This window comes from Wyeomyia smithii, chromosome 2, assembly GCF_029784165.1.
Source record: "Wyeomyia smithii strain HCP4-BCI-WySm-NY-G18 chromosome 2, ASM2978416v1, whole genome shotgun sequence".
NCBI classification, from domain to species: domain Eukaryota; kingdom Metazoa; phylum Arthropoda; class Insecta; order Diptera; family Culicidae; genus Wyeomyia; species Wyeomyia smithii.
In genome coordinates, this window is record NC_073695.1 from 273,419,961 (window position 1) to 273,434,408 (window position 14,448).

A 14,448-nucleotide genomic window follows, 5' to 3' on the forward strand; every position below is an offset into this window, starting at 1 on the left:
GAGTACTTGTACGCTGTACTTCAATAATGAATTAGGCAGCATCAATAAGGAGAGAATATGTTATACCAGCATCTAAAAACTTGTCAGGTAAAACATACCCAACGTAGCTTACGCCGGATTAAGGTGCCTCTACCAATTTGTATTATTTGTAAGGCATTGTGGTTATAAGCAACGAAATTTATTTCCATGGTGATTAAACATAATTTGAAAGTTCGATTATGAAACTTCTCAAAGCTCTTTTCGACAATTCCGATGGAAGTCTGTACATAAACACACAATCTGCACACGGTTTTAATCGGAAAATACATTTCTCATAACACACTTCAAATCACCACTCATCTCAACAAAGTCTTATGTTTTTTTCATTCATTTTAACATTCATCACCAGCGAAAATAGTTCTCGCTAACGGTACACTCGCGGGCCGATCCACACCATTGGGTTTGCATCAATTGCGGGCACTCTTTGCCCTGATCTTTTGGAGGGCTCACTACCACCCGGGTGCGGGTACGCTTTCCAAGTCCACAGGACTTGCTACAAGGGCTCCACCGGGACCAGCTGCTAACGCGACAATCATCGACCGGCTGCTCGTCCGCCGTGGTTTCATTCTCCAGCCTTCGATTAGCTTGCGCTAGCTTCTTCAGCAGCTTGGAACGTTGCTTAGATTTGAACTTTTTCACTTTACTAGGGGTTTTTGCATTACGATACTCGCGAAGCTATGGTAAGAAAATAATTAGTATCGTGAACATTTTATTAGAAAGACCAATTTACCTTAGAGAATGTAACGTGCGCAATGGGGGGAAGATGCCTTATTTCAGGATAGAAAAAGCTGCTGGCTAGGTGTTTGGGGTACCGGGCTGTAATGGTTTCGATCGCACTCGGCGGATTCGTTGGCCATTTCGGTGAGGTAAACGTTAACCCGTTGCTAGTTCCCGCGTCTATGGGGCTCAAATCAATGGTGATGTTATCGATCCACCTTCCGGACGAGCAAAGCTACAAATGAAAGATATTTTATTACTTTTTATTCCGAGTGAGGTTTTCTCGATAATAACTCACGTTAAAGGAATCCAATCCAATAAACCAATCCGGCGAGGGAATAACTTTGGTGATGAAGGAAACTTTACTGTGCCGCCCATCGACAAAAAACGTTCCTTCTGAAGCTCCCTGACCTTTCAAAATTTTATGCAGATGAAATTCATCGTACAGAGCAGCGTTGCTATTTGTCAGTTCCTCCTCGAGAGCGTGGGCATGACCAGTTTCGGCAAACGTCTTCACCGACTCGGAAGCAAGTTCATTCAATTGAAACAGGTGAAACGACGCATTGTGCGATTGTCCTGCAACAACGGAAAAGATGGTAATTATTCCACGCTTCGCAACCAGATGCAACCGTGACCTATCCCATCGAAATCTAACTTCATCATCGAACACGTTTCGGTCGCGTGCCACTCCGCATAGGCAAATTATTCCACCCACTCCGTGCACCGATTCGACACCCTCGCACGTAATAGCATCCATCCGTTTTTTGGTGAATGACCAGCGCACGGCCTAATGGACTTGACTAAAACGATTCTTCCACGCCCGGCTGGTTACTCACTCGGATTATTCATTACAACACCGACGAAGTTGTCAGCAAAGAAAAAAGAGAAAAACAAATACTCGATTTATTCCGCCATGCGGTCATCGGCCAAACCGTGGCGATTATTTTACCGAAAAACCCAAAGACGTATCGCGGTGATTTTCACGTGTCTTAGCGTGTTATTTTTTCGCACCATTGAACCGTCGTCGGTCGGCGGTGAATCGCTGAAGCGCGGCTTAGGAGCAAGGGAAGGGTGTTGCGGTGCAGCAGGCTCGATCTTCGGGAAATTGCTTCAACACCAACATGGAATCACTTTCATCAAATGGTCCCGAATAATGAGCGGTCGTTTGTAACGTTTAGAAGACACTGCTCTTTAATGATTACTTTAAACTCGTTTAGTATTCGAAACCGTTTGGCGTGGAATTACTCATCTCATAAAAGATTTTTTTACGAAGATTGTGGTCACAAAATATGTTTGATGACCTCCCTTTGTAAGTAAATAAATAGGCAAAGACACTTATATCGTACGGTTTTGTACAACTTTTGCAGTAAATTTTGGGTTGACTAGAAAGAAGCTTCGCGGTGCGAACCTTAGCTGGCATTGAAAACTGTTGTATAAATTGAAAAACATACCACTTTATAACACTTCATATATTTGATTATGCTTGTTAACGGTTTGCAATACCGCGAGTCCCAAACAATTCCCGAGAAAATTTTTTTTATCAATCACCCTAATGAACACTTTCACTGTTCACAAGCGTACTGCCCATTAAAAAAACTACCCGCCTCCAGATGGCCCAATTCTATCCTACCGTAGGTCATACTCCACTGCGGGGGTGGTCGAAATTCCGGGTAGTGCTTCGGGAACAGCTCCTTGCTCCAGTTGGTCACCAGCCGGATGCGATAGAAGACCAGCGCTTCCGAGTTGCAGCTTTCACTCTGGAAAACGGCTCCGTCAACGTTCGCACCCATTAGCAAGGGAGGCAGTAGTAGTAGCAGCGGCCACAGTAGCAGGACTTGTTTCGATTTCTTCATGTCTGATCCGGAGTGACGTTGATATTTTGCGCCACGCTCGGCAGTGCACAAAGCAAGTGTCTATTACGCGTCGATCGTCTACAAATGCTGGTTGGTATTTCAGAGGGTGTGCCCGCCGTGTCCTACAGAAATGACGAGCTATTTAATCTTCAGGTACACGATTACGCCGACCTGGTAATCAGTTCGTCTAGACGAATAAATCACAGCACTGAATATGATAGCGAGATTAATTCCAAATTCAGGCCCATATGACAATTGAGCTAATTTTCACTGTCACATCTGGCATAAAACACGCGCGCGATCGCAAGCCAGAAAAATCGAAGCTCTACTGCTTCCAACGAAATCTCACCGAAGACTGAGTCATCCTTATTCGCTAAACCGAAAATCTTTAATGGTGCGAACCAAAGCGTTATACATATTCATTTAATATTCCTATCGATATCGCGGGTTCGGCGTGTCGCCAAGTCGGCTCTGCAGACAACCGACTGCAAACTGAATATTTAATAGGTATGGAAAACGATCGTCCAAAGCGCAAACAAAAGCTGGCAAAGAAGAAAAGAAAAACAACACACTTGTCACTCCGTATATTCCGAGAATCATCTGCTGTTGCGCTTAATAAAACAACCGCTGGCCGCCTGTCCGAAACTGTTCGAAAAACTCACACGCGCGTACTGGCGGTGCCGAATCAGGCGTTGTGGGGTCAGTCCTTTCAGATTGGCTGCTTGGTGCTGGCGAGGGGTGAATTGAATGAAGTTGGGATTGTAATACTCTACCTTTGGAAAACTACTACAGATGGAATAGAATTTCGAACCTTCGATTTTTGCCGTGCGCTGTTTGATTTTTGTTTCTCTATTTTTGATTCATAAATTTTATCCTTTATAGCCGGAAGGCGTCTATGTCCGTGATAAATAAATAGAAACGTTGGTTAGTTTGATTTTAGTGCATATTAGACGTAAAAATCAAAAATTCTGAGAAAAAAAAAACAAATTCTGCAAAACACTATCTTGTACTCCTACAACATATTCTTCTCTCCTTTTTTTCATTGACGTAGGTTATTAAACGAAAAACAAATACCTTTTAGAGCGAGAACTACAAAACAAAACTTAGAAACAAAACGTTTTGGACGTATTTGTCTAGTTTGCCCGAGCCAGAGCACCAACAAGGAAGGCATATGAGTATATTTAGCATATTTTTCTAGCTCTACCAACATACATTATTTGACTAGTTCTAATGGTTGTCAATATATGAAACATTTCGAAGCAGGGATAAAAGTTCTATGCGTAGAGCTCGATGCGATAGACGAAAGCCGAAAGCGGATGACACTCTTTTGAAGGCTCGTTGAAACCCAATGACGACACTGTTTGCGACTAAAAGCAACGCATATGACCTCCGCAGGATTCTGGATGGCGCGTTTAGGTTGATCCGGCGAAGAATGGTTGGACAATCGATTCACATCCGAAACTACCATGGTGCCCGCTGTTTCTCGGCGACGCTGAATAGTATCGAACTGAAGCACTGCCGGTACACGGATAACTTTCCCACAATGAAAAACAACATGTGGAGAAAACGGCGATTCAATATTGTTTGTGAATTTTCTTATTTCCTGCTATTTTAAGCAATTCCATCCAAAACTAATGACCAGAACAGTTTCATGGTACCACATGTTTAACGTTGAGAACATAAAAACCATAGGTTGAATTGGTTTTCCGTTATATAACTTGAAAAAAAAAAACAATTAAAAAAAATTAATCCACCTCAGTGAAACTATTTGTTTAATCATTATGAAATTTATAAGTTAAAGGTTCTGGAGATAGCCCGTTCATTTGACATCAGTTTTGTTAAAATCGGTTGTGAGGTTTCTGAGATATTGATGTGTGGTGATTTTTTCATTTTGATACATAACCTCTGAACCAACAATCCGATTACAATGAAATACAATAGTAAGCTATGGGGCAACTAGACCTATCATTTGCAAATAATTTCACGGAAATCGATCCAGCCAGTGACATACGACATTCGGCCCTTTGGAGCACTTTCATACCTTTAGTTTTTGCAGTGATTGCTATACCTTTGAACCTAGCTGGTCTCGAGGTACGATGCTGGCCTAACAAGTCTGTCGTCGTAGGCTTGAGTCTCGGCTCGGGAAAGACTGTTAGTGTCAGTAGGATAGTAGCGCTAGCCCCGCAATTGTCCTGTACATATAACGGTTGGCTGCGAGTTAACAACCGAGCTACCAAAGGAATTTGCTGACAATTCAGACAATGCCATCGACGAGCAGGTTGACGACAATCGAACGATCGGAGCCACCACCGAGCGATGCGGAGTCAGCGGTTCATGTTCTGACCAACGTGAATCGAACGGCGGGCACAAATGTAATCGTTAGAATTAATAAAGTTAGTCTTAATTGAGCAGTGAAATGTGTCAGTAGCTTTTTTAAAAACTCCGAACAACACCCAAGTGTTCAACTGGCGCCCGAATAGGGACCCAGAAGTCGGGAAAAGTATAAGTGTTTTAAAGTGTGAAAATCTTCATATTCGGTTAAAGCAGCCGGATCACAACGGTGGAAAGAGCCACACACCAGAAACCAAGCGATCTGCAGGAGATTGAGGTAATCACCCGATCGATGTGAGAGTTCCGAGTACCGCTAGGAAAAAGGAGCAACTCGTAGCATCTGCCTGCCGATCCCCCGACGATAAAGGGATTCCCGTCAACCCAGGAAAACAAAGTCCAGATATGCTGGCATTCATGTAAGTGATAGTTTTAATAAATAGTGATAGTGTTTTAGTGCAACTGACAAAAGTCCAGACTAGCTGGCATAGTGAAATAAAAAAGTGTGTTTAATTGAGCCTCAAAGAAAGCAAAAAAAAAATAATAAGTGTTAAATTCAAAAAAATCTGAAGAAAAGTAGATTAATTTTTTATTTTGCAAGAATAATGAATCCACCTATACCCACGTCGGTGAACTCATTATCAAACCAACAGTTCTACGAACTAGGTAAAATACCGGATCTTCTAAGAGATCTTCAACCGTTTGACGGTAGAACACAAGAATTACTTGCATGGCTCACAGACGTAGAAGATATTTTTCGACATTATCGGGAAAAACACGCAACCCCAGATCAGGTTGCAATTATAGAAAAAACAGTCAGACGTAAAATTCGTGGTGAAGCCGCAGATATTTTGAACGCAAATAATATTACTTACGATTGGCTCGAAATAAAAGAAACACTCTTACTTTATTATCGAGATAAAAGAGATATCAAAACATTGGACTTTGAACTGACGACAGTGAAGAAACACCCGTCTGAAAGCCTCAGCAGCTATTACAGCCGAGTAAATGAACTGCTCGCTTCTATTATCGTCCAAATTCAAACAGACGAGAGAATGAGTCAAAATGCCGATTCACACACCACCTATTTTCGAGAAAAAGCATTAGATTCATTCATTAGAGGATTAGAAAAACCCCTAATGTGTTATTGAAAACGGCTACACCAACAAGCTTGGCAAAAGCATACCAATTTTGTATAGATTTTTACAACATGGATGCGAGAAGCGCACCATTCAGAAATGAACATTCCAATTATTCAATCCCCAAACCCAGAGATCTAGACTTGCCTCGACATCCGCCAAAAATTCCACCACGTAACCAAAACTTTCCTCCTCCACCACCTAGAAACTTTCAAAATTCTTGTTTACCCCAACAGTACCGAAACCCCTTCATATCAAATCAGAGAAATAACACGAATCCATTTGTACAACCTCAACCCCGTTTCCAACCAAACTTCAATCCATTTTTGCAACCTCAAAATAGATTCCAACACAATCCAAACTCCTTCAATCATCCACCGAAGCCTCTCCCGAGACCCGAACCAATGGAGGTAAATCAAAGTGTCCGATCTCGGTTTTTAGATTATGGAAACCGACCTACCTTTCCTATCAAACGCCAACATCCCCCATCATCTAAAATACAAAATTTTAAAAGACTAGCTCACCCCATAGAAGGAACATCAACATTTAACGAAGTAGAAGCCAATGACGAAACAGATGCTAAACAATATCCCGAACACCAGTTTGAAGAGTACGAAGATTATCATGATTTTTATGCATACGATAGCAATAGTCACCCCCCCGAAAACATAGATCAAACTGATGCAACTCAAGAAACCAATTTTCAGGATGGAACCCGAGTTGCTGAAACCGGTTCTACCATTCATCAACCTAAAAACAACAATTGGAAACTTTCCCTTCCTCATCGATACCGGAGCGAATATCAATTTGATTGATCCTAAACTAGCCTGGAGTTATAACATTTCAAGACCATATAATTTCTCAGCAAATCAAATATCAAGTGCTAATGGAAATTTCGATGCCACATCAGCAATCGACATAAATTTCTTCTACCCAAAAATAAACTTCAAAACGCAATTCCTACTTCACAAATTTCATCCGTTTTTCCGTGGAATTATCGGTACAGGTATTTTAAAAGCACTTAATGCCACAATCGATATGAAAAAGATGACTCTTACCTTATGTAGAAATTCTGAAGAACTAGTAATCCCTTTACAAGAATATATACCTCAGAAACAAATAGCAAATAATGTAGAGCAGTTTAGAACTTGTCATCTAACCTCCTCAGAAAAGAAAAAAATGGAAGAAGTTTTGAATGCCAACAAAACGGCATTCCATGAGCCAAATTCGAAACTTACATATGCGACAAAAATTGAGTGCACCATCAACACAACTGATGATATTCCAGTACACCAGAGAGTTTATCCATACCCTGCAGCCTATACAGAAGAAGTCAACAAACAAATTAAAAAGCTTTTAGAAGATGGTATTATTCGACCTTCTCGTTCAGCCTGGACAGCCCCAGTTTGGGTGGTCCCGAAAAAAACAGATGCCTCTGGCGAAAAAAAAATCAGAATGGTCATTGATTATAGAAAAATCAATGAAAAAACAACTTCAGATCGATATCCCATGCCAGAAATCAGCTATGTAATTGATCAACTCAAAGGCCAGAAACACTTCTCCACTCTCGATCTAGCTTCCGGCTTCCATCAGATCAAGATGAAAGACGATGATATACAAAAAACAGCATTTTCTATAAACAATGGCAAGTACGAGTTTACTCGAATGCCATTTGGCTTAAAAAACGCCCCTGCAACTTTCCAAAGAGCAATAGACGACGTTTTAAGAAAACATATTGGAAAAATATGTTATGTGTACATTGACGACGTCATAGTCTTTGGAAAGACTCTCGAAGAACATTTGGTGAATTTGAATATTATTTTGAACACGTTGAATAGAGCGAATTTCATAATTCAATTGGACAAATCCGAGTTTTTACATTCTGATGTAGAATTCTTAGGATACATCATAAGCTCAGAAGGTATCAAACCGAATCACAAAAAAATTGAAGTGATTCAAAAATTCCCAGAACCCAAAACAATAAAAGACTTGAAATCATTCCTCGGAATGATGAGCTATTACCATCGATTTGTAAAGGACTTTGCAAAAATCGCAAAACCTTTGACAAATCTTCTACGAGGGAAGAGAAATCCGATGTCGAGCAAAAAAATTTACCTTTGTGATACTGAAAAACAATGTTTTAATAAAATGAAAAACATACTTTCTTCCTCTGATGTGTTGATATACCCTGACTATGAAAAACCATTTTTATTAACTACAGACGCTTCAGAATTTGCTATCGGAGCGGTACTGTCTCAAGGAGAAATGGGTCGAGATAAACCAATACATTTCGCTTCAAAGACCTTGTCTGTGACAGAAGAAAAATTTTCTGTTCCTGAGAAGGAAATAATAGCGATTTATTGGGCTTTACAAACATTTCGGAATTATTTATATGGAACCAAGTTTAAAATTCTCACAGATCATCAACCCCTCTTATTCGCACTCTCGCCAAAGAATACGAATGCCAAATTGAAAAGATGGAAATCGTACTTAGAAGAGCACGATTATGAGATAAGGTATAAACCAGGAAAAACAAACGTTGTTGCGGATGCTCTAAGTAGAATGGTATGTTCCATGACAGGAACCCAACATTCTGCCGATACTAGCGACGATTTCTACATCGTATCAACAGAGGTACCAATTAACGCTTTCCGTCATCAAGTTATCATTAAAAACGGTCCGAACTCAGTAATAGTTGAACACCCTTTTGAATCATATACAAGAATTACTATAACGATTGCCGATATTAATGAAAATACTATTTTGCAGATCCTAAAAACTCACTTTAACATAGGTTTGGTAAATGGATTATTAACAAACGAAGACACCATGGGAAAAATTCAAGAAACACATAGAAAATATTTTGGCCAACAAAGACTGTTAAAAATCCGATTTACTCAGAAGCAACTCGAAGACGTTCAAGACGAAAACGAGCCATGGAACGTCGTAAGGAACGAACACATGAGAGCCCATAGATGTGTTCAAGAAAATAAGCTTCAAATCATGCGAAAATTCTACTTTCCAAAGCTGCATCAAAAACTCAGAGATTTCATTGTGAACTGTCGTATCTGTAACGAAAACAAATACGACAGGAATCCCATTAAATATCCTCTTCAGAAAACCCCGATACCGATTGCTCCTTTCCAAATCGCTCATGTAGACATATTATTTCTCGAGAGCAATCATTTTCTCACCTACATAGATAAATTTTCTAAATTCGCTCAAGTGATGCATGTCCAATCCCAAGCAGCAATTGATATTGTCCCAGCCCTCAAGGAACTCCTGTCCAAATACAAACCACCAGATATTTTAGTCATGGATGGTGAAAAATCATTTATGACCGGAGACCTGGTTAATTATTACAAGGTACTGGAATCACCCCCTACATTACGGCAACAGGAAGAAGTGAGATGAACGGAACGGTTGAACGGCTCCATTCAGCTCTCTTAGAATTATACCGAATAACCAAAACTGAGAATCCCACTAAACCTTTTATTGAACTCATGCACATGGTCCTTCATAAATACAATTCATCCATACATACCGCAACAAAATTTACTCCTTACGAAATTATCCTTCCATCTCCCCAAACACCCGAAATCATCGAAAAAGTATTTGAAAATTTAAAAAGGAAGCAAAAACAAGATCTTGACCATCATAATAAATCAAAGAAAATAAGAAATCCTAAAGAAAATAGCGAAGCATTTGAAAAAACCCGACAAAGGCTGAAACACAAAGCAAGATATAAAAAAGTTAAAATAGCAAAAGTTAATAACAGTACAATAACCACCGATGATGGAAGAAAAATTCATAAAAACGACATTAAAATTCGAGAGATCTAACTCAATGCACTTCAATTACAGACTAGGACTTTTAATCCTACATTCAGGATGGTCATCAGAACAAACTATATCACTCCGGAACCTAACTAACCAGCCAATCCTAGCATTCGACCATGGAACTAGCAGAGTAAGAATTGACTCATATTTTTATATCCATCATTTTAACATAAGTTCATATCAATACCATGTACGAAACCTTAGAGACATGTTTGACGAAATAGCGACCAATCAGTTTTCCATATTAATTATAGAAGAATTTAAACAAATCGATCAAATACTGAACAACCTTATTTCAATTAAAAGATCAAAACGCTGGGATAGCCTAGGATCAGCATGGAAATTTATAGCAGGTAGCCCAGATGCTAACGATTTAAAAATAATTACCTCCTCTATCAATAATCTAATTCAGAATAATAATGCTCAGGTAAAAATTAACCGGGAATTAAACCTACAGATGAAGGAATTCGTACGTAAAACTACTCAAGCCATATCATTGTTCAATACAAAATCCATAGAAAATCATTCCATTAATATATTTTTGAACCTAAAGTATTTACATGAAAAATTAGAGCAAATTGTAGACAGTATAAGTTTAGCAAAGATAGGAATCTTAAACAGCAAAATTCTAAGTACAGGAGAAATACAAGTATTAGTAAGAAGACTACACGACGAGAACGTGACAACCAACTCTATCAGCGAAGCACTATCATATGCAGAATCATCAGTGGCAACCAGCAGCAAGGAGGTAGCTCTGCTTATCAAAATTCCTAAACTAGACAAAAGAATATTCAGGAAAATTCACATTTATCCGATTCGTCATAAACAAAGACAAATTTATCTTGAGAGACAAAATTATTTGAAATACCACAAAGAGATCTATGCCGTACCTTCTTTGAATCCAACGATATTCAACATAGAAGTCCTAATACCCGAAAACTCAACATGTATTTCGGAACTCTTAAATGGAAAACCAGCCAGTTGTAATTTTACCCTCAACCTTATACAAGAAGAAATCATCACCGTTAACGACAAAAATCTGATCATCAACTATGATAGAAATTTTTCACTTACAAGCAACTGTGGAATTTTTAAAAGGAACCTATTCGGTCCATCCTTCATCTCGTTCGAAAACTGTAATGTTTCGATTGACAACAACACTTTTAGCAGCAATATTCATAATCTCGAAGAATCACCCTTACAGATACCACTAGAGGGTATCTCTGTGGAGCAAGGACATCTCATTGTTAACTTGAGCCTCGAACATCTCCTTAACTACATCTCGAGACTAGAAAAGAACTGGAACTGGCCAAAGTTAACCATTTTCGGAGGAATTACTTTCCCTCTAACCACAATCATCAGCATTGTTCTCCTTTGTAATTTCATATCAAGCAGATCCACAAAAATCAAAATTCAACATGACGATCCGTTAAAGGACATTCCAACGATCTCAGATGCAAAACCAATTAGAAGATTGACCATTGCGGATGTGATTTCCCTGGAGTCTCATCACTCAGCCGGGAGGAGTTAACAACCGAGCTACCAAAGGAATTTGCTGACAATTCAGACAATGCCATCGACGAGCAGGTTGACGACAATCGAACGATCGGAGCCACCACCGAGCGATGCGGAGTCAGCGGTTCATATTCTGACCAACGTGAATCGAACGGCGGGCACAAATGTAATCGTTAGAATTAATAAAGTTAGTCTTAATTGAGCAGTGAAATGTGTCAGTAGCTTTTTTAAAAACTCCGAACAACACCCAAGCAATTGAGGATTGCAACGATTTTTGTCGAAAATTGTTAATAATTTTATTTGACATAGCTTCTAATGGTTCAACACCAGTAAGTCTATGTAATTCGAGTGTACCAAACCAAGGAGGACGCTTCAAAATCATTTTCAGAATTTTATTCTGAATCCTTTGGAGCGTTTTCTTCCTTGTTGAACAGCAACTTGACCAGATCGGTACAGCATAAAGCATTGCTGGTCTAAAAATTTGTTTGTAAATCAAAAGTTTGTTCTTTAAACAAAGTTTAGAATTTCTGTTAATGAGAGGATATAAACATCTCGTATATTTGATGCACTTGGCTTGTATACTCTCAATGTGCTCTTTGAAAATAAGTTTTTTATCATAAATTAGTCCCAAGTACTTAACCTTGTCGGACCAACTTAAAATAACCCCATTCATCTTGAGTGGAGCAAAATTATATGTTCGCAGTTTGAACCACTACGCTGTGGGACTGTAATGCGGGTACTTTCAATATGGGACAAACACAACTTGGTATTTTTTCCATGTTTTTCCATACAAAAGTATCAATTTCCGATTTTTTCGAAAAACATATTGTAGTCGATTCCCGATGATAACTCAAAAGTGACAGAAGTCAATATGGGACAGTTATGCGGGTACAGGCAGAGCAGTTGGCAGCAATATTCGTTTCGGATTCGCCTTTTAACCTGTAATATATGCTTCTTCTTATAAAATTAGAAAGACATTGATTGTCACCTTTTTTAGCTATTTCAATTTTGCTCCTGCTATTACTTCGAAACTAGTTAACAACTGATTGACTCGCACAACTTGTTCTGAGTTTGTGCTTAATTAAATGTCATTGGCATACATGTTCAACCAGTTAGAGAGTTGAACATTGAGAAATAGAGTTATCGGTAGAAAACCATCGAATTTTTTTTTTCGAAAGAACTCTATCGATTCTCGGCAGACTACCGATGCACAGTGATTTAAAACGCGAAAAACGTGATCGTCAGCCTTTTGAGTATGAAGATGTCATTAAAATGCTATAGTATATTCGACAAAGGTTTTATACATCTTGAGGGACATCTCTTGATGCAAATGAATTTTTGATTAATTCACCTAAAAGTGAGATAAAAATTTAATATTTTTATTTACTTATCAAATCAAAACGAAGACTTCGGCAAAGATGTAGACAGTCTTGTGTAGAAAAACTTCGCTAAAGACACTTTGGTTCTTTTCCTTGAAAATCGATCACATACAGTTTTGTACACAGACATTCTAAAAGTTTCTAAAAATCGGAAAATGCCAAATAACCTTTTCTGATGGTTTCATGTCAGCTCAGAGAAAGATATCCTTTTTTTTAATTTTGTCCATAATCCACACCGAGATACCTCCGTATGGACAACATTAAAAAAAAAATAAGGGTATCTATTTTTTTTCCGTGTTGGGTATTTTCGTCACTGCGACCAATTTTCTGATATTTTCTGACAACAAGGGTATCTATCTCTGAGCTGTCATTCTCTTTACAGAATTCAAGCATTGGAAAAACGTCAAAGAATGTTGCTAACTTTGTTGAAACAAAACTTTGGCATCTGTATACACTAGTGACATAACAAATATTTTCGAATAAAAATTTTTTTTCTATCTTTATGTTTCCAAATAATGCACGGAGCCGTAAATATAAATGCTTGGCGTACTTTTTAGGGAAAACCATAAATCGTTTCGATTCTGAACATCTTTGAAGAAAAAAACATGAAAAAACGCCGAAAAACCAAAAAAACTTTTTTTTTCACCCACGCCCAAAGCTTTAAGAGACTACAAGAAACTAGTGGAACCACCTGGGGAAGCTAGTACTAATCCCCATCTTTCGAGAGAAGACTGTTATATTTGCAGCTTTTCGAGAAATTTCAGTTTAAAAACAGTGCATTTTTTTCATCTAAAATGTCCTAAACTCTATAAAAAAGTTAAACATTTGCCCAAAGTATGTTTGGCAGAATGATGTATTTTTTAAATGTGAAAAAATGCCAAGAACAAAGTAGGCCTCTAAAATCACATCAGAAAAAGTTATTTGGTATTTTTCGATTTTCAGAAACTTTTGGAATGTCTGTGTATAAAACTGTATGTATGTATGTGGTCGATTTCAAGAGATAGAACCGAAGTGTCTTTAGCAAAGTTTTTCTACATAAGATTATCTACAACTTTGCTAAAAATTTCGTTTTGATTTGATAAGTAAATAAAAATATAAAATTTTTATATCACTTCTAGGTGAATTAATCAAAAATTTCTTTGCATCAAAAGATGCTCCTTAAAATCTACAAAAACTTTGTCGAATACACTATAGCATTTAAATGGCATTTTCATACTCCAAAGGCTGACGATCACGCTTTTCGCGTTTCAAACCACCGTGCGATGCCTGACGATTGACGTTTTTCTGATATCAGCGCGGCAGTCTTCAGTTCGGCGTTTGTAATCTCTGCTATCAGTGGAACGTTGATTTCATTGTATTGTGGCATTGTTTTCAGAGCTTTCGAACTCATTTCGCTTCGCTGCTCCAATCACACGAAGGTCTCTGAAGTATCGGAATATTTGTTGTTTGTTCTCTTGAGAGTCTAGTCTTGCGTAATCTCTGATAAAAGGCATTACTGTATCGATCGCAAAAGTATCGATCCTTTTCATAGTATCAGAATCGAGAACTCTAGTCGTTTAAACCGTGGGTTCTGGTCATGGGCGTTCCAGAATTTCAAATAGGGGGGGGGGGGAGGTCAAGTCCTTCAAAATTGTAGAAG

At 38.6% G+C, this 14,448-nt stretch overlaps 1 protein-coding gene across 1 annotated transcript; it reads right to left on the reverse strand.

Annotated features, from left to right (window-relative positions):
* Nucleotides 1-217: 217 nt before the first annotated feature.
* Nucleotides 218-3,202, reverse strand: LOC129719482 (spondin-2). Its single transcript, XM_055670850.1, has 4 exons — nucleotides 2,387-3,202; nucleotides 1,055-1,332; nucleotides 770-991; nucleotides 218-714 (listed from the first exon to the last, which is right to left on the reverse strand). Exons 1-4 carry the CDS (start codon nucleotides 2,607-2,609, stop codon nucleotides 382-384), a joined length of 1,056 nt encoding a protein of 351 aa, XP_055526825.1. The 5' UTR covers nucleotides 2,610-3,202; the 3' UTR covers nucleotides 218-381.
* Nucleotides 3,203-14,448: the final 11,246 nt, after the last annotated feature.

Excerpts from the sequence above, each read along its gene's own strand:
- LOC129719482 (XM_055670850.1), bottom strand. The coding sequence starts at position 2,609 with ATGAAGAAATCGAAACAAGTCCTGCTACTGTGGCCGCTGCTACTACTA. Across the intron at positions 992-1,054 it reads TTGGATTGGATTCCTTTAAC|CTTTGCTCGTCCGGAAGGTG; the intron begins GTGAGTTATTAT and ends TTTCATTTGTAG. Across the intron at positions 715-769 it reads CGCACGTTACATTCTCTAAG|CTTCGCGAGTATCGTAATGC; the intron begins GTAAATTGGTCT and ends TTCTTACCATAG.